At 29.3% G+C, this 21619-nt stretch overlaps 2 protein-coding genes and 1 pseudogene across 2 annotated transcripts; all 3 read right to left on the bottom strand.

Moving 5' to 3' along the window:
* Positions 1-3716: 3716 nt before the first annotated feature.
* LOC132949308 (uncharacterized) lies at positions 3717-5307 on the bottom strand (annotated as a pseudogene).
* A 10919-nt stretch (positions 5308-16226) lies between these two features.
* Positions 16227-17829, bottom strand: LOC132937380 (uncharacterized). The gene is given in 7 exon segments (XM_061004202.1): positions 16227-16317; positions 16379-16889; positions 16951-17032; positions 17034-17056; positions 17113-17289; positions 17347-17479; positions 17542-17829. Coding segments are annotated over 7 exon segments (1305 nt in total).
* A 19-nt stretch (positions 17830-17848) lies between these two features.
* LOC132949299 (uncharacterized) lies at positions 17849-21387 on the bottom strand. The gene is made up of 5 exons (XM_061020121.1): positions 21231-21387; positions 20950-21171; positions 18101-20344; positions 17913-18027; positions 17849-17852 (listed from the first exon to the last, which is right to left on the bottom strand). The coding sequence occupies exons 1-5, from the start codon at positions 21385-21387 to the stop codon at positions 17849-17851; spliced, it is 2742 nt and encodes a 913-aa protein (XP_060876104.1).
* Positions 21388-21619: the final 232 nt, after the last annotated feature.

Here is a 21619-nt window from a genome sequence, read left to right as displayed (position 1 = left end):
TAAAGGTGTGGCGATTTCTTGTTTTATTTCCGGGTGATGAGCGGTTCTACGAGATTGATGCTGGCCCAGGTAGATCATAGCTTGCTGAAAAATGCGTTAGGTTCAATTATTATATAATTGAACCAAGGAATCAACAATCGTTATTGTATTGTAGATTATTGTAGGTTATTGCCAATGGGTTAATTGGTGTTACTATTAGTGTTCGGATTTATCTAGATAAATTTATCTAGATGAATACATAGATAATTATTTGGTCATCTTTTATCTTATCTAGATAAATTGTTACAAGATATCTAAACGTTCATCTTAGATAATTTTTTTACTAATCTAAATAAATTCATCTAGATACATTTTTTATTGATAAAAATCGTGAGTTTTTACAAAAGGCATTTTTAAATATTTATACAGATTCTCAAACAAAGTTTATGGTTTATAAATAATGTAATTATTTTTATTTATATCATTATTATTATTATGTTCCTAGTGCCCAACTAAAATATACCTAAATTTAAAACCATTTAAAAAATAATTGTATCTTTTTTTGTCTAGATAAATATGAGTTAAGTTATCTTTTATATCTATCTAGATACAATTGAGTTGCATTGTCTTTATCCTTATCTAGATAAAAAAGTTCTTATCTAATCCGAACACTTATTACTATTAACTTCGTGTTAGACGAAAAATGAAAGTTTATCAAATATTAAATCCGACTACTCTATCGACTCGTGGGAGTTATATACTAATATTATTGAATAGAACCATTTGGAATTCAACAATAATACGTTTATACTTTAATGATACAATTGTATACCAATAATATACGCCAGCTGTAATATATAAATATACAATATATTATTTTTATATTATAGAGAAATGTACCTAGTAAAATACACGACTAAACGAAGTATTTCTCATAAACTATGCTAAATTACTACAAATAGTTTATTATAAAACATAACTTATTGTATTATTTTTATTTTTTAATTGATTGCGTCATTCCGATTAGAATAATTTACCATTGACCTTACAATAGTTTAAAATACAAATACAAATAACGGACTTAAGATTGTATAAAATCAATACATAATAAATAACATTGGATATGGCTGTTTACGCCTACATTTATATACCAATAAGTACCTAAAACAATACACCTATAATTATACCTATAAACTATCATATTTTATTATTCTACGACATTACACTATTACAGGTTGCCTGATTTTTCAGCAGAACTTCAATGCTAAAACTGTTTTTAGATTTAATGGAATAACCATTATAACAATTATATTTTTTGGAATTAACTCATCCATGACATCATCTGACATTCCGGTGACATGCCAATAATACCCACCCATATTTACCAGTATTTGCCTGTAGCTATTATTTATTATAATTATAATAATATTATAGTAGGTACATATTATAATAATGTAATAATATTAATAATAATAAAAATAATATTTATTATTGTATAAAATACCTATAATATACAATATTATATGATAATACATTATACCTACATAATCAATTTAGAATTTCCTATATTTATTTTACCATTATTGACGTTGGCCATTAATTTTTAGGTATTGTTATTTGACATTCTTCGTCAAAACATTATCAAATCAACTACAAATTACAACAAACTCGTTTATTTTCTTAATTTTATCTTTATATTTTCGTAAATACCTATCCAATTTCAATAAAATGTGGTCTTTATTAGGTTTTTATTGATGGTAACATTTTTGAGAATACCACTTAATACTATTAACAGTATTAAATATTAATTCTTAACACAAAATATTAAATCTATCAATTATCATTAACATATAATGATACATATTCACATGTAGGCGTTAACACTAATGCTAGGTAATAATAATATTATTATAATAACAATTAACAGTATAATATTAATATAATATATGTTTACTCTGTAGTTCGATAACGCAACCGCGATCTGCTAGAGACGAGAAATCGTATTTAATATACATTTTGTTAGGTGGTTATTCGCTAGAGGACGCCACGCTTTTAACAATTTCTTTAAAATAAACAATACTTATATAAGACACGAGCTTGTAAATATTACAGCTACTAAAATGTTATATTATTACTGTTAAATAACAATTTATCATAATATTAATAATATTATCTAAGTAGGTATCACTTAATCTATAGTAAGGGAAAGCCGATACATTTACAATGTAGGTAATATACAACAATATTAGGTACTCATCGCCAAAACGATAGAAGCAAATAATGTGTTCTAAATTTTTCATATTTGGTAGTGTATAAATGTATTACACTTGTATATCTATAGCCATTTAGCAACTTATATTTTATGTTTTAGATTCTGAGTGGAGCGATAAATGTATTGATTTAACAGCTGTATATTTTTTAAAAATATCTGTGTCAGTCGTCACCTTCTGGAGCAGTAAAAATGATTTGGTTTTCTATTTCAGCATCTTTTCTGGTAGGAAATGAATCTAGTTGGTACTTTGAGGGGTCAAAATTAAAAAATTTCAGTTTTCAAAAATTAATAGAAAACATAGATTTTTATGCAAAATTAATTTTCTACAAAATCGATTTTGGTTTATGGTTTAACTCTAAAAAATAATGCTACCCATACATATTATGACATTTTTACTGAATATTTATTTAGAATTTCTCTAAATGCCATACAATTTTCTAAATATTTTGACAAAATTGATGTTGGTTTTTGGTTCAACTCTAAAAAAAAAAAATATTTATAGGTATAATAAAATTTCAATTTTTGTTAGTTTTTTTTTAAAACTATTATCGACAAAGATTTTTTTGCTTGATCACAAAACTTGACAATCTAACTTAAGGTTCCTTATTAAATACTTATTCCTACTAATAAAATGATTTATATAAAAAATATATTTATTTTTTTTTAAATAACAGGTTTAGAAATAATAAAATACAATACAAAATAAACATAATTTATCTTATTTACCATATCAAAAAGCATACAATTGCCCTTTACCTTGATTCTTCAATTCATGGTCAGAGTTCGCTATCTAGTACTATATGGATATCTGTGGTTGTAAATGATATGAGAAATCCAAAGAAATCATAAAAATAAAATAAAGATAAAAATTTATCTAAAGTATATAAGGTAAAATCCAAGTTACATGTTAGTATGTTGTATATAATATGTTAAATTAAAAAAATAATAGTAGTTACCTACAACCTAAATACATATTAGAATATTAGGTACGTAATATTAAATTTAAATATTGGATTCTTATTTTTGGACTCTTATTCTACAATTTTTATAGCAAACTATTTCTTCGTCATTCATTATTAAAAAAAATGTGGTGTCAATAACAATTTTAAAAATAATTAGCTAATAAGATTTTTTTAAAAGTTATTTATTGAGTAATACACATAGATAACAAAATATAAGTCCCCTAAAGGAGATAGCGATGAAGAACAATGTACCGTTCCTATTTAAGAGTCAATGACAATTTTTAAATTACAAACAATTATGTTATATGTAGCTTAAAAATGAATTACATTAGTCAATATCTATTTTGATTGTTCTATCATATTCAGCATAAAAAAAAATACTATGTAATTAAAAATCAAAAACATTGCTTTTTGTAAAATTTATTTTAACTAGATTCTGCGCCATCAAACATACATTTCTAACTTAAAATTAATTAATTAATTAATAATTGTATCACCTCAAAAACATTTTTTAATAAATGTTCAATGCTTTTTCTTCTGATCTCATATACGTCTTTAACATTAAAACAGCGTCAATTGCTGATGTATGCTTATCAATTAACATGTCATTTAAAATATCGTTATCACTAGTGATTGACCTATTGATATGATTTAAAATTAAAGAAATATATCCAAGTTGACCACAAATATTTTTACTGTAGTTTAAGAGTTTCATCATTTCTATAAAAATTTGTTAATAAAATTTGTTTGACAATATGGATATTGAATGTTTGATAAAATAATATATTACCTATACATATAAAAAACATAAAATAATAATTAAATGTTTCTGTTTAGAATCAATTTTGATCAATCAACTTACGATAATTTTATTTCACTGTGCTTCAATGTTCTATTGAGTATATTTATTGCACTCAATATAGTATAAAATGTCCTTATTATCAAGATCCAAGTTTCTAAGATCATCCGCTGTCAACTGAATTACCATATCTTTATTAATTTCATGATTTTCAAATTGGGATTTATACTTTTCACAATTTATTGATTTTAGTATTAGTTTGATCTTGCGTCTATATTTAAAGGCAAACGTAAAATAACATAGTAAATGCACAAGTAATAATTTTTATGTCGACATCTCAAATAGTTGTATCAATTATCGGTGATGGTGCCTGGCTTTTCCGTTCAATTTAGTCATTGCGCCCACAATTTTAATTATTTTGGTACCAACAGGAATTACAGCTAATGTAGTTTATAGAGAAGTATTATATTAACACTACCCCACCCGGGCATGGCAGATACCTACGGGTGCCCAATCAAAAATTCTGCCAAACACAAACATTTACGTGTAAAAAACCCACCACTTGAAAACCCTACCATCACCACAATACAACCTGACTAACAGCTAATGGACACTGATGCCGTGCTTAAGCATCAATTAAAAAAATAAATAAATATATTAACACTAAAAATCAACTTTATAAACAATTAATATATATATATATATAAGCTTGTTTAAATTTTATTTAACTAGGTAATATTTTATCTTACCAGATAACAACAATACATAAACTCGGAAATGACGGGTAATTCAGATAGTATTATATATATAAATATTAAATACACATATCAAAATAATATTTATTATACATATTGTCTTATGATATATTATGTTTGACAACATTTCTGATTCAATTTATTATTTTTTAATTTATGTGATGTTTTTGAAAGAAGTTAATTTAATCTACTATGAATTAAGAGTATGCTAATAATAATATAAATATTATATAGCTATCCTTAGATATAGATGCGGGTCCTGCTCTCGTATCCTTTTCTCAGAAAAATGCCTGAAGTATTAAAGAACCAATAGAACTTGTGTATGCCTATTTCCTATACAATATATATATATAATATGGATAATTATTATGAACGTTATTTTTTAGGAATCATCAGTCCATTTTATTTCGTGAATTAAACTCCAAGAGATAATAATATAATAATCGCTCACTTCGATAAATCTTGGTAGGTATACACATCCAAAAGTCCATATTTTTCACCCAAGACAGATTTTCGGTTTTGAATGTCTCTGTTGCTCATTTTCGTGATAGAATATGTCCTGCTGACTCCCAGATCCAGATCAGATCACTTGTAACCTACTGTACAGCACAGCGACATCATCCACTTATTTGCTTTTTTTTATTTATATGTATTTTCAAAGCAAATAAAATTTCTTTTTCATAAAAATGTTGTAAAAATGCGGTTTTATTCGTTGTTTTAGACTGTTCTACCATAAAAATTGGTTAATAAATTTATCGGGTACTTGCTAATTAACCCAGCATACTCGTCTAACTTTGCCCCAAAGTAGCGGGAATGGCAAATATATAAGGGTATTCAAGAGCTATAAGGGAGGTGGGTTCAAGTTACCCAATTGTCAGGTAACAATGTTCAGAATTTTAAAAAAAAATTTATAGTTAAAAAATTCAAGTTAACAGTTAAATTTTGCAGAAAGTTTGTCTGAACCAAAACATTTATGTCGATATTTTTTTTTTTATTTTTTTACGTGTAACATAGTTGAATTTATTTTTGTGTTGGCCGTCTATGGCAACCGGACTGTGATTTCGGACTATGCATAATACATCTGGTTATATTTTCTAATAATTTCAAAAAATGTGTTTTATTCCTTTTTATAAATCAGGAAGTTTAAAAAATATTAGTAATTACAGACATACTCTGAGCATATCTAAAATATTCGAAAAAATGTAGGCAACATAGAATATTAAACATTTTAAGTACCAATAAATGTACTAATAAATATTCTTTTAAACCAATTTTTATATGACAAATTAGATAGTAACTTCGAGGTTTTAGGATTATTTATAGATATCAAACAGGCATTTAATTGTGTGAACTATAAAATACTGTTAAAACAACTGTATTATTGTAGCTTCCTAGTCAAATTTACGATTTATTAAAATATTAGGTACCTATATCCAATGGAACATAAATTGTTAAAATAAATAATTCAGTAAGTACCTACGTCCTACATCACTTGAAACTACACATGGTGCCATATGGAGCTGTTTTTTGCTAGGTATCTTCTATTCATAATATACAATATAATTTTTTTAGGTAGTTAAATATTGGTGTTAATGCAGAAATAATCTGTTATATGCTGACGATACTGCTATTTTAATTTAGAGTGAATCAATAGAGACATTACATTATATAAATAGGTAAAAATAATATTATACTAGAAATAAATTTAAAAAAATCTAAATATATGAACTTTAGTATAAATTTCAGAAGTTATTAGTTTAGATTTTAAAATATGCATACATTCATCGAAACGTCAATCTAATAATTGTTTTTATTGCGTTTTTCTGAAGAATACAAATTATGTTAAGTATTTAGGTCTCGCTTTAGACAATAAACTTAAATGGAATCACAATAATATAAATATCCTTAAAAATACTATTAGAAAATTATTCGAGGTTCTGTAATGATGTACACCAGGGACGCCCGGAAGGGTGGCCAGTGGGGGCCATTGCCCCCCCCCCCTGAGATTTTTTGTGTCAGTTACAAAATTGGAAGTTTTTTACATAAAGCTGGTCTTAGGTTTTTAGCGACTATGCGACAATATGTATCTAACAAGTCATATATAAGCAGCATAGGCGCACATAGGGGGGTGCTTGAGGGTGCTTAGCACCCCCAAGCTTCAGACTAGCACCCCCAATTTATCTCAGTATTTCACCAATCATTTATTAATTATTGTGGTTTATTGGTTCGGAATTTTTTTTCATACCAAATATTGACAACTCAACTGTTCACGAATTCACTACCTATTAAAACAGTATTGTGTGAATGCACGTTTCAATGTTTAAGTTTTTGTCAATACGCAGCAATCATAATATTATTATAGAAAATTATATTATCTTACGGTTCACGGTTGGGTACGAAATGTTCTATTTATAACTTTGGTTATTACTTGGTTTTTACTAATATGCCTATTTATTTAAACTGCGGGCTACGCTGAATTGAATAAACTCGGAATGACAAACTAATATTATTAAGACTTAAGAGGATACTACACCCGCATGTGTGGTATCCGTTTTACAAAAATAAAACTTAGTAAAAACGGTTTTGCGCTGATAAGAACCCCTCGGGCAATAGTTCAAGTTATGCAACCAAATGTTTCTACTAGAAAGAGGAGAACATTGACTGTGCAACATTGTTTTTAATTTTTCATATTAAATATTGTGTTTTCCAAGTCCACGTATTGTTGAGTGTTGACTGTTGTTGCCCTACAATTTACAAATTAACCAATTTTTAAGTTAAAATAATTAAAAAATTAGTTAAGAAGTGCAAACATAGATTCAGTTCCTAAAAAGAAGAAAATGAGGACACTTGACTCTTATTTTTCAAATGATTAAACAAAAAAGGTAAGCTCTTATATTGGATTATTTATATTTCATTTCTTGCTAATATTTTATTAAAATTACATTCTACCGACTACCATCATAACAATTTAAGGTTTTTGCGAGTTAAATTAATTACATTCCTACTTAAAGTATGCATTTTTAAAGTTAATACAACTTACAAGAATACCCGGATATTTAAATAAGACTTAGTAGAGTTGTGTATAAATTAATAACCATTACTTAACCAATGAGCTTTCCAATACGTTTGCTTCACACGATACATTGTGGTGATTCCGATAACCATCGGGAAGTCACGGCTTCGGTCGAGCCTTACGCGGTGGGGACTACTCGCCTTTGTACGGTATCGTGTCTACAAGCAGTACAAGCCCACAGTCCACACTTATTCAGTAGTCAGTAGTTCAACTCCACTCTCCAGTCACACTGCATACCAGTAGTTATCTGTTGAAATACCTACCAATACTATACGCTCAGTTTTCGCAAAATGTTCGTATTATTTTGTCTTTTATTTTATATTTCATTTAAACAATAATAATTTCAACAAGAAAAAATCTGATGTTGTGTAAATGAACAGCTAGTCGCACATCCGTGAGTAAAACTGTTATATTATAATAAAAATTAATTATGTAGGTAATTAAATATTACATAGGTATTAAGCTCAAAGATTTAATCAATATTCCAATGTAAAAGTAAAACGAATTTATCTGGTTTGGAATAATTATTAATTGTTAACAGTAGGTAGTGAAAATGACGTATTTAATGTTGGTCATATACACATTTTAAGTCATTCAAGTAAATTTAGTTTATGTTTGCATTGTTTATGACCTCTTTTGTTCATTTTCTATAGTAATAATATATTATACGCAGTGTACAATATACACTACATAATTTAATACATTTTATTTTAATCTAGAAAACTATTGATCAACAACATTACATCATTACCTAGGTACTTGGCTACTTTTAGTAGGTATACATAATTTTTATTATTATGTATTATGGGGGTATTTGTGGAAGGAATCAAAATATTTTGAATCAAACGTTACCTACTGGATAACAAATGTTCCATTTTTATAATAATATTAAAATCGTGTTTTATAAAATAAAAAACAAGGGTACCTTTTTTTAGTTAGTTATGATTTGTAGTAATATTGTAGTAATACAGTGGCGTACGCAGGGGTAGGGTTCTAGGGTTCTGAACCCCCCTGAAATTTCTTTTTTCTACAAAAAATCTCATTTAACACCATTTTGATACCCACAGATCAATTGTTGGTAATTTTCAATAGATATAAAATAAATTGTTGAATATGACAAAAACGTCGATAATCATAGTTTCTGTTTTTTTTTGGCTGATTTAAAACATTGCTAATAAACGTCCGCGATAATTGATGGTGTATCTTCGTCCATCAATTATTACCACGTTTATTACGGTCCGAGGAGGCTCTATAGATTACCCGGTTAAACACTGTAAATGTAGACTAAATTTTTAGACTAACTATAATTTGTTATATAAAAACTGTTAGAAAAAAATAATGCAAATTGCTATATGCCGGGCTTACTACTTTACATTATAAACTGTACATTTAATTTTAATAAATTACGTATTAAATTAATAAAAAGGAAAAAAATCTTTTATAATGATAAAAATAATGCAAACCGTTTTTTTTTAAACGTCTAATGTATACATTTTATTTTATAATATTTTAAAATTATTATACATTATAAGTATTGTAAATTGAAAAATAATTTGGACATTTTAAATTTTAGCAATGGATTTTGCACTTATTAATTGGACATGGTTGTACACTGTACAGTGTAGAGTATGGCTATTCCTAATAGATTTTTAATATGTGTAAGGTCCAAAGATCTAAAGAAAACATAATTAGAGTTTAAATATCATAATATATTGTTATATTGTGGTTTCACGAGATATTAATTAACTTATTGTAATAAGTTTGTATTGAGAATGGCAACGACACAATATAAACTATTAGTCATAAGTGAAAACTAAACCATTTAGTCATAACTCATAATACTAAGTCCATAATAACAAGTCATACAATTATAGGTTAGGTTGTATATAAATACTTTATACTATATTATTCGTCTGTGCACTGTTGTAATTAATGAGACAGAACTATTGTATAAAATATATTAATGTCATTTATGTTGTTAATGTCTTTCATTTCAGTTGTTAATTCATATAAGTATAAATTATCTTTTATAAGTATCTTCATTAATATAATAATGTGTTACTAAATGATCGTCCTGGTCGTTGGTGAAAGGTCGGGCTGAAAGGATTATCCTTATTAGTTGAAGACATCTACATCACTGAGCTTGATATAGGTACCTCGGGAGGTAGGTACACTTCAAAGAGGCAGCAATTATCATCGCACACGAGCGTACAGAAAATCGAGATCTCGTACTGTGTACTTACTGTCCCGATTTAGATAGCTGTTTGCTATCTAGCATTGTAGAATATGTTACAAAACTTTTTTGGTTCAATCATCCTTAAAAATAAAAATAAATAATTACGCCTCTCATGAATAAACTAATTGCGATTTAGTATTAATTAAATATTCAAATATTTTTAATTTTATGACAAAATTATTTAAATAATATTTATTTTTATTTAAAGTATTTAAAATATATTTCCTTGACAGGAAATTTTTCCCTATTATCCAATGCACAAGAAAGTCTGCTATTATGTGAGTTAGTTTTTTGAATTTAAGATTGTTTATTTCTATATTTGCTTCCGTGGACCCAATTAATGTTAATGGTCTGTTGTTAGTTCCCGTTAATTTCATGTTAATTACTTTGTTTATGATTTGATTTTTCGTAAAAGGGTATGTCTAATGCAACATAGCACCTGTGTCAATTGTTATTGGCATATTGTTATAATATTAAATTTTGCATTTATATATAGTGCATTTGGAGTATAATTTATGGTATGTGTAATGGTTGTGGTGTGTAATTTATTAGTTTTTTGACTGTGGAAAGTATGTCCAATATTTCTGTGCTTCGTGTCCCAATTTTTGGCATACTTGATATTTTATTGGATTGTATTACATTTTATTTCACTTTTAGTTTTTTGTTAGGGATTTTGATTATATAATTGTTTAGTTTATTTTTTTTGTGGATTATGAGTATTAAGAAATTGATTTTTTATTTGTGGAGCATTAGGAATTTGTTGTTGAGATTGTTGTTCATTATATTTTGTGTTAATTGGGTAAAATGATTTATTATTTCTTTGAATGACTTTATTTAATTTTTTTTTGGTTTTTGAGATTTTTACTTGTAATTATTATTAGTTAGTTTTATGTTTTGTTCTAATTGAGTAGTTAATATGCTAATTAATGCTAATAATTGGTCTTCAAAGTTAAAATTTTGATATGGATTAAAGTTATTTTAATAATTCATAACAAGGTATAATATAAATTTGAATGAGTAAGTTAAATTAATAATCGCTGTATAATTTTGGTAGCGAAGTAAGACGGGTGTGTGATACTATATGAGACAGTTTGGCTAATATGAACAGACTGTGTTGCTGAGGTCCGATTCAGCTGATGGGAGCATACTGATCTGATTATCGATAGGGGGTTCTACTTACAGTATTGACTTTTGGTATCTACCTTGTTGTTCCATATAAAATTGTTATTGTTTATTTTGCATAAGTACATGTGGATATAAATGTATAATCAAAATACGTTTTTGTAGGATTAATTGCATTATACATGCATATTATATAATATATACTTATTAATAATTTTGTACATATTTTGAATAATATTAAAGGGCATAGTATTTATTATGGTTTTTTGGTGATGACATATTTAATAGTATTATGATGATATTAAATCGTGAAACTGTGTTGGTGTAATGATGTAGATATCATTACAATAGATAATACATTTTTAAAAATTATAAAAATATTTCATTGGTGAGAGGGGGCTTTAAAAAATACGGTTATATAGGTAAATATTGGGTTTAAACTTTGAAGGGATTTTTTCGGTTCATTAATAACACGGGGCCGCCGGTTATTAACTAGGCTGCGGATAAACTCTAGTCGCGCCTATGCTTGACCGTACCAAGGGAGACGCACCTCACAGTTTGGGAACCACTGGCATATTATTGAATACATGTGAAATACAGCAAAGCCCATACATGTATACTTAGTATTTACATATATTTGGAATATTTTTTAATGGTTACATTTAAAAACATTTCTTAAACCAAAATTGATAGGTATCACAATCACTGATGTTCACAGCTACATTTATAACATTTAATATTTATTACCCTACCTACTGCTTTATTATAACCCTTTATTACTCCTGAGCTGGTATAGTAGAGGCAAATTGTAATTTGTTATTCGTTATTCAATAAATTATTGACTTTCGTGATTATGTTTAATTTTTAATTATTATTAATATTAAAATACAAACAAGTATATGTATAGTGTATACATTATTCATTCATGGTATAATATGTCCACAAGTCATTTGCCATAGACCGGAACTAGAACAATCTAATAACTTACGCCAATGCATATGATTATAAATTATAATCCTTATTGTTTAAAAATTAATAATTTAATGATATATTTTTATTTTTATTTATTGAAAAATTATACGTATAATTATATTAGATTATGTACAATATTTAATGAATGTCAAAAAAATAAATCAGATTCTGAGTTATTATTGATAACATGTGATGTTTATAATTCTATTATCTTTCATGGCACCTTTTTTATGCTGTAAAAATATCACCAAATATTCATAACTATAAGTCGTAACTCTTAATTTGACACAATAATTATTATAAATATTAGTTAAACATAATTTGTATTTAAAATAGTCTTAAAAAGTACATTTCCATAACATTGTGTTTTAATTTTCTTTACATTTCTTATAATTTTCAGTGTCTTTGTAAAATGTTGAGTTAACATTTAAATAATTTAAACTTACATTCGTAATTTAATATATTATCATCAAAAATTACAGAATATATTAAATAAATACATAACTTAATTTTTTTCATAAATATATTAAAATAACTTAGGTAAAATCACATGACTCTTTGTATGAGAGTATTATTGTCCCTTTCAATTTCTAAAACATATCAATGCATTAACATGATTCATTTTATCTTTTTAATTGTAAGTACTTACTGTAGGTAGTATACCAAATATTTGTGAATTCATCTATCATAACTTATCAGTTAGGTATCAATAAAGTTGAATCATAATATAATATTTTAAGCTCGTGTGATATCTTGAATAAAAAATAAAGACAGTATAATATATTGTATACATTTTTGAGATAAATAGTATATTAAGAATATACTAACTACCTAATTTTGAGACCTATTGTTATTTAGATTGAATGAATTAATAATTAACCTCTGGTGTGACATTGCGTTCCGTAAGTTAAAAATTGTTAAGACTGAATGTCTATTATGTTTTTGGACCAATAGCGAGACACTGCGTCCCCAAGTTTAAAATTGTCAAGTTTGATTGTTATAGCCTCTGGCACGGAATGGCTTCCTCTAAGCTTGTGTGATGAATAATCAGTCATTTATGAAAGGTAACAACCAGAAAAAAAAGATAATAAATATAAGTTCTGAAAGTTATGATTTATGAAGAAATTAGAAGGTACCTTTTATATTAGTACAATCTTTGCTCACAATTTCAAATTATTTATTTATTTTATTTTGTCAGATTTTTCAATGATATGTTATTGAAATGGGCAATTACTTTCGTTCCAATAAATTACTCTTTAAAAATTTAAAATATTCTGTTTATTAATATTATTTAGCCGTGATTCAAATGTCTTGACATCAGCTACACGTTATATTAGTAATGTACAAACATTTTTTTACATTTAATTATTGTTTAAGCTTAAATGTAGGTATTAATAAGTTACGGGTTGGTTTTAAACTATAAGTACCACATTTTTAATTCAATTCATATCTCAGAATTAAAATTAAAATTCAAAATTATTCACAAGGTATTAAATGTTGTATTCAATAAAATACTTTATTTTATCTTAATCATAAGGTTCCTCAGTAGTAAAGGTACCTACATTGTTATGTATCTATTAAAAGTGTGCCATGAAATTGATATAATTGTTCTTAATTGATTTAAAATTAAATATTTTCATGCATCTACAACGATCTACTATAAAATATTAAAGTTTATATTTTTGTATTCTTTCAATCTTGTCAAAAACATAATAATATTCATTCCTGAATTAATTTTTATTATAGAAAAACTATTTTTTATATTTTCAAAATATGTTATTGTAAGATCAGTGACATTTGTACATATGTATATATATATGGTTATTACTTATTCATAGTTGTTTGTACCTTTTGATTAGTATCAGGGTACATGGGTACATATATTTACTATGTTTTTATATTATTTATTACATATTGTTTTGTAATTTGATTTTATAATAAGTATGATTGTGGCTGTTGTGTATAATTTTGGGTAACATAATGGGTACATGGGTACAGATATTTATTGTGGTTTTCTGGTAATAACATAATATTTAATAGTATTATGATGATATTAAATCATGAAGCTGTGTAGGCGCACTGATTTAGATATCATTACATCCACTTCAGTTTTTTTGATATTATGCCCTCATAATATGATATAATTGGGATTGTTTTTTAATTTTGATGTGGAGAAAAAGTTATATAATATTGATTTTGTTGTTTGTATATGTTTCATATGGTTAATAGTTATATAATTTGATTGAATATTTTCATAGTGTAAATTTAATTAATTAAATATAATGGTGTTATGTATAATCTGGGCTTTTATATGTCCAGGTCCATGTGGTTGATGGTTTTAGAATAATGGGTTTTTTGATTTCTCTGAGTGTCGGTGCTACTCCAAACCATTCGCCTTCTAGTAGGAAAGCTAGTGGTAGTATTGTATTACAGTCTATTTCGGTTCCATAACTTTGTAATGTATGTGTTTTGGGAGCCATATAGTAGCTTTTGTTTTGGTATATTATTGGTAGTTCATTAAAGCAGGTTTTTATTGTATTGATTTCTACATTGACTGCTTTACATTTCAAGAGGTATATTATTTCTCCTGCATTCATTGCGGTGTATCCTGGCCCATCGCCCATGGCGTATGCAAATTCTGAAAGGCTATGTGAGGCTATATAAAGGCTATATAATTTTTGAATTAACATTTTTCTTTCCATTTCGCATTGTTTTGTTAGTAGGTCAGCATATAGAGATGTCATTGTTGTCTTTAGAAAATTCTCGATGTAAACGAATTTTGTGTTGACATATGCCACTAGGACCGTGTTGTGTGGTAGGATTTGTTTAGTTTGAAATTGATTCATAAATGATGAGTCAATTAAAATTTATAACTGTGGATGTCACATGACAATTCGCTAGAGTTGCCGGTTAACGTTATAGTGTACATGATAAAAATTTTAAGCACAGATGACCACAGTTTGTTGTGTTATATTTCTGATGTCTCTCGTAGTTATATTCGATATTGCAACCGTTGAAATATTTCTGTAATTCTAGCGGTGGCGTTAAATTTCCATAACTATCATAATATTTAACTTTTTTTCCGATTTTCTTATACGCTACCCAATGAGTACCTGTACCGTTTTCGATGTCTAAATTAACTACAGCTGACTCTTGATGTTTTGCTCGTCGAGGTAACTTGTCTCTAGCAAATACACCGATGAAATGAGGAATTTTCGACATGTCAGCGTATTTTATAATCTCATAATCGTACAACGCTCTATCGGGTAACGTAGAAATTAGTTTTTTGACCTTGATTTTTTAACCGAGCCGCCCTTGTGTGGTGCTAGGTATAAACCTTTACCTTTTATGATTTTATAAGAACTACCCTTGTGAGGAGTAAGATATAATCCTTTGCCTAAATGAATAGGTGTGCTTTTTCCAGAATTCAATTCTTTCACGACTTTTACTATATTACCTACTCCACCGGTAAGCGCGCCTAATGCTGATAAACCAGCAAAAATAGGAATTAAAGGTAGAACACCACCTTTTTTCGGTATTGGTATAATTCTTGTATAACTTAAATATCTAACAATTATACATTATAAAATTATACACGGATATTTATAAAGTATACAATATAAAATAATACATGAAATATATTAAACTAACTTAAATATCTAACAATTGGACACTATAAAATTATACATGGATATTTTCAATATAAAAAAAAAAAATATTACAAGTTTATACACTAATCTACTATTTTACAAGCTATACTTACATTAACATAGGTATTTACAATATAAAGGTCTAATATTGCAATGAAACATAATAGTCCAACTTATATGTTTATCATGGTTATACGTACATAGTATTTACAATAATTTCAAGTTTATGTGATACAAACTAAACATTAAAAAGGTAGAAATATATATATTAATCTATCTCAAGTAACATGATAATATTTATAATATAAAACAAACTATATAACATGTAATATTTACAATATAACATATATCATTTACAATAAAACTATTTAACGGAAAAATATATACAATAAAACTATATACAAGATCAGGTTATGTAATGTAGAAGGTCTCTCATTAATCCTTTCTCTTCCACGTTCCAGTCCCCTCCATCTAATTCTGTCCATATGTCATCTTCCCTATAAAATTAAGAGACAATTTTAGTAAAATAATTTAAATATATATTTTGTAATAACTTACTCTATACTATAGTGTCCATGGGCTAGTGTGTTGACTTTATCTTCTAACACCACCCTCTTATCGTCATAGCTATTGTAAGTTAATTTTTTTGTCTTTATGGTCATGAGTTGATGGTTAAATGACCTAATCGATACATTCTCCTTGTACGCCTCCACTCCATCTTCCCCAAACAAACACTTTCTATGGTCCTCGAATGTCATGTGGTTTTTAACCACATGAGACCGGATTCCTTTCGCCTTAATCTTTTCTCCTCCTATTCTATCATTTGCAACCTCATCCTCTGGACCAGCATATATATTAAAAGCGTAGGACTTGGCCCTCAACGCACAGAAATGAGTAATAATGTTGCCGTAAACTTCATCGGAAAAGTATCCTGGAGACTTCTTTCTGCTTACCACATAACACTGATGGTCAGTGGGCAAGTTGGCAGTGTCCATCCGGTCCAACAAGTTATGGTTGGTCGCCAAGTCTGCATAAAAATCATCCGTTTGTATGTGGTAAATCAATGAATCTAGTAAAAATAATGTTAAATTAATATATTATATACATGAGTATAGTTTTAATATATTTACCTGTATCAGTGTACATTAATTTAATTTTGTCTCCATAGTGCCTCTGCATGACATCATAATGGTACTCATACATTAGCGTTTTTTGATACATCCAGTACAGCGAATCCTGTAAATAATAAAATGTGTTAATAAATGATAAAAGTGGTAAAAAAGTATATTTACCAATATATATAGGTTTATCAAATTTAATAATTTTATTCTCCAGTGCGACAGCGTTTAGGTTTTCGTTATAATTGGTACAGTGTTTAAATGTACTCTTGTTGATTAATTTTTGTAACCTCCTCTCACACGACACTAGCTCCATCTTCATCTCCTTTCTTTTAGACTGCATAGTCTTCCCTAGAAAATTAAAAAAATATCAGTAAAAATGTTTAATACATAGTATTAGTGACTTACCAAATACAGCGTTGTTCATTAATTTAAAAAAGTCCTTTTCAAAATCATTCCTCGCCTTCTTCCTCATCTCGGTGTTCAACTCAATATATTTAGCCAGCCAGTTAGACTGGTTAAATTGTATCACTCTATGTACCTGTAAAAATAAGAAAAATGTTAAAAATCTGTTTTAAAATCTTATAAAATATAAACATTTACTTTTTCTACTATTAGTCCATTCTTAATGGCCTGCTGCAGGCTCCTATAATGTATAATATAATTTTTTTTCTCCTCGAACGTCGCCATCAACTTTCGCACCTTCGATCCATGTGGCACACTATTTTGCGGTAGAAAGGGTAAGTCATTGTGGTTATCATGCAAATGTCGTGGGTATGACACATCCACCTCATACACTCGTCCTATAGGGGAGGTATCGTCCAAATCATCTAATCCGATCAGAGTAGGCTCGATCCAGTTGAACCCACCGTACGGCATGTACTGCGACATGGCCCATCCATACAAGTTGTTACCTATAAAAAATAACAAATATTAATAAGTATGAAAATAATAATACGGATATAAAAATATACTTGCAGTCCTGATAAATAATCCACGATTTATCTTTTGTCTCGTCGTAATCCGGAGTCTTCTCGTTGTTCGCCTTTCCATACCTCTTACTCGCCTGCACCAATCCACCGCGTATACCTATAAAAAATAAATAAGATTATTATATGTACATTTTTAAAAATAATATATATATATATATATATATACTAACCATTTTCGAACATCAACAACATGTCATAATCGTGTAGCAATTGCAACTTTTGGCCTGTGAACTTTAGCATGGCGTCAAAACTTAAGCCTGGTGCAGTATAATAGTGAGCATGGTCCAGGTTGTACGCCCTCATGCATACGTCACGAAAGTTTTCGAAAACGTCTGCCAGTAGTAAAACGTCAATTTTTAGGTAGAGGTCACTATAATCCCCGAGCGTCTCACAATCAAAGTGGTCCCAGACCTCCTTCGCATGCTCAAAGTCACTCTCCTTTATACTGGTCTCCGTCAACGTACTAAAAAAATCCCTCTTCCTCGGTAATCTCCTGTCTTCCAGCCGCTCCCAACTATCCGTGTACTCGTAAGGGTACACACCCTTCCGAGTCACGAGTGACATATCTCCGGTGACAAAATGTTTAGCTGTCTCACGGAAGTTCTCATGTTCGGGTGTAACTAAATTTTCGGCCAGGGACGACAAACTCGACGCCATAAACCTGAACGTGTCGATAAACCGAACAGTGAAGGTACTATTTATATATTTCGAAAAAGATATATATTTCTCCTCACTGTTCGGTATAACGTTGATAGTCTGAGTATCATAACCAAGTTCAGATATTATGAAGTGCGAGTCGTAGTTTGAGAGATTATGAAAAAATACGGGGACAAATTTAGGCTGTTGCAACTCTAAGTTACACCTAGAGCACAAGGTCTGCCTAAATTTGCCCGTCAGATGATCATGATCCCTAACCTTATCGCCCCCGACTAATACACATTTGCATAAATTACACGTACTACACTCTTGATATGTTTTTTCTTCACCCTCAGTCATAATAATCGCTATATTCGTCTTCATCAGATTTTCAATTTTATGGGCCACCTCAACTATTGACTCTACAAAATGCCTCGCCACGTCCGTCCTGTCTTCACTTCCTCTATAGATTACCGGCCCCGCCGGTATCTCGTGTTGTTCCAATAAATCCGCCGGCACGTCCTCGCTCGCCTTCACTAAAAACCCATAACTCATCGCCTCATGCCTCTGTATAACTGTCGTGCTACCTCCTTTTTTCTCCTCCGTCTTCACCAAGATCGCCTCGAAATCCGCGTAAATTACAAACGGGTGCCTAACCGTTTTTTTCCACGCCCTGAACTCAACACACTCCCCCTCCTTCGGCATCTCGGGTAGTGTCGGCTTGTGCGCGCCGCAAATCAATTTGTGTTGGTCCAGGGCCTCCTGTCCGCTCAGCTTGTATTTATGTCGTCCATCATCAAAACTAGTAAAACATCTTTTGCAGAACACTAATCTCTCAGTGTGTGATGTTTTCTGCTTGCGTATGAGCCGGGAAAAATTCGAAATGTAAACATAGTGCGAGTTGTCGCCGTCTGTCACCAACAACAGGTCGAAATGGTCCGGTTTTTCTTCGCTGATTACTCGCAGCGGGTACACCTCGTATGTCGGGTATTTTTTAGGTGGTTGGAATTTCTTATCGAGCCCATAGACGTTACCACTTACATTGATATTATTTTTTTCAAATTTTGATATATCCGACAGAGGTGTAGGGAACGAAATACCGTCAAAATTATATTCCCCCTCATGCTGACTATATCTATTTCCCTCTACACGACATACCGTTGGTCCGGTCACATGCCTTGATAGGATTGCCCACTTAAAACAATGCTGGTCCGTATTCTTTGGGTTGATGGTACCCCGCTTCCTATCAATATATTCAGGTAATTGTATGTACGATGATCCGCCCATCGGCGTATATTTATACACTGCCAGCAACAGCCCATCGATCGACTCTAATGTAAATCCACTTCCTCTTCCCATATATTCGTCCTTCTCCTTCATTAACTTGATATACGCCCTCTCTATAATTGTTTTTATGTCACTGTCCGGGAAAATTTCTACTGCAACTGTTTTAAACGCCCTGTTCTCCGACGAGTTTGGCACGTTGGGACGGTTGTAAGTCGCCTCGAGCTTAAGATTAAATTTAATCGCATGCTTTTGTACGTGCGTTTTCAACAAATTTACTAGCTCAGGGATAAGTGGACGGAGAAAATCTGAATAAATTGTTGTATTGGCAATATTTTTGGTATAGTACCAGACGATTTTGCGGGTCGCGGACGATAAAATCTCAACAAACCCGGGGGACTGAACCATATTCATCCTAACCCTTTTAGCGTTCGCAGGTGAGGTGGTATTGGCGGATGAAACACGTTTGCCATTTACGGCTACGGTGTAAGAATCTTTAAAAAAAAAAAAAAAACCTAATATCAATATCTAATAAAATTAATGCCGTGTCTATATTAGAAATCTAATTAACCCCATGAATCTTAAAAAATAGAAAAAAAAATCTACTGATATAACTACGAAGTTATAAAAAAATGTTGACATATAATAAAATCACGCGTTGAAAAAATTAAATCTATCAAACGATCTGAGTTGACATATAATAAAATCACGCGTTGAAAAAAAAAATTAAATTTACCAAACGATCTGACAACCGGTGCAATGCCAGAATACTCCGACTATTACCCCATAGGATGCGACGTGTGAATTGATCGATATAATGCCGGAATACTCCAACTATTATACCATTGATCGCTTCACAGGCCACTTGATAAGTTTAAAATAAAATTTATATTTAAAATTTATTATAAATCTAAGTAATTAATTAAGTGTTGTACGATAATTTGTTGAATTTTAAAAATCTATTTAACGACATTTATTTTTAAAAATCTAATTGGTCGAGTAATAATACTTGTTGGTATATCTTTTTAAAAAATGATCCGTTAAAATCATCGGGTCTTTTAAAAATCTTATTGTTTCTGATAAATTAAATAAAACTAACCTGTATCCTCAAATTCGTCCATGACTTGTATACACATTTCGTCTTCGGATAACATGCTCGAACCACCAGCTGGGACATCGGATACAAATATTTGCGGCGCGATTTGAATATCTCTCTGTGGAGCGGCAAGAGGCGCGAACTGTATGACGCTTGGTCGTGCTGGTTGAGCGGTGATCGATGTAGCAGGCATTGGTCTCAAATGAGCCGGAACGTTGACGATACCTTAGGAAATATAATAAATTAATATTGTATAAAAAAAACTTTATATTTTTAGTACATACCATGAATGTTCTTCATATGTCTGTTAAGATGCGACTTGTCATTAAATGATTTAACACATGTAGTACATGGAAAAGATACACCTGTATGCTTCTTTTGGTGGGCGACTAAATTACGTTTAGCGGAGAAAACCGACGGACACTGATCGCATTTAAACATGATTAAAATGTTTTAAAATTAAAACGTATTTAAAACACTTGTAAAAATTAAAAACACTTGTAAAAATTAAAAACACTGATGATTTTAAATAACGTTGAGTAAATTAAAAATGACTGTATGAAAGAACTAAGGTAAAGTACGAGTATAGCTCTCTGAAACAGACTGATTCGATTTGGTTACACTCAGAGACTTATATGTTTATGGAAAAAGTGAGGAGGGTTATTATATTGTA

Source organism: Metopolophium dirhodum, chromosome 1 (genome assembly GCF_019925205.1).
Source record: "Metopolophium dirhodum isolate CAU chromosome 1, ASM1992520v1, whole genome shotgun sequence".
Taxonomy (NCBI): domain Eukaryota; kingdom Metazoa; phylum Arthropoda; class Insecta; order Hemiptera; family Aphididae; genus Metopolophium; species Metopolophium dirhodum.
The sequence above is the reverse complement of the archived record's forward strand: the minus strand, read 5'-3'. Positions and strand labels throughout refer to the sequence as shown.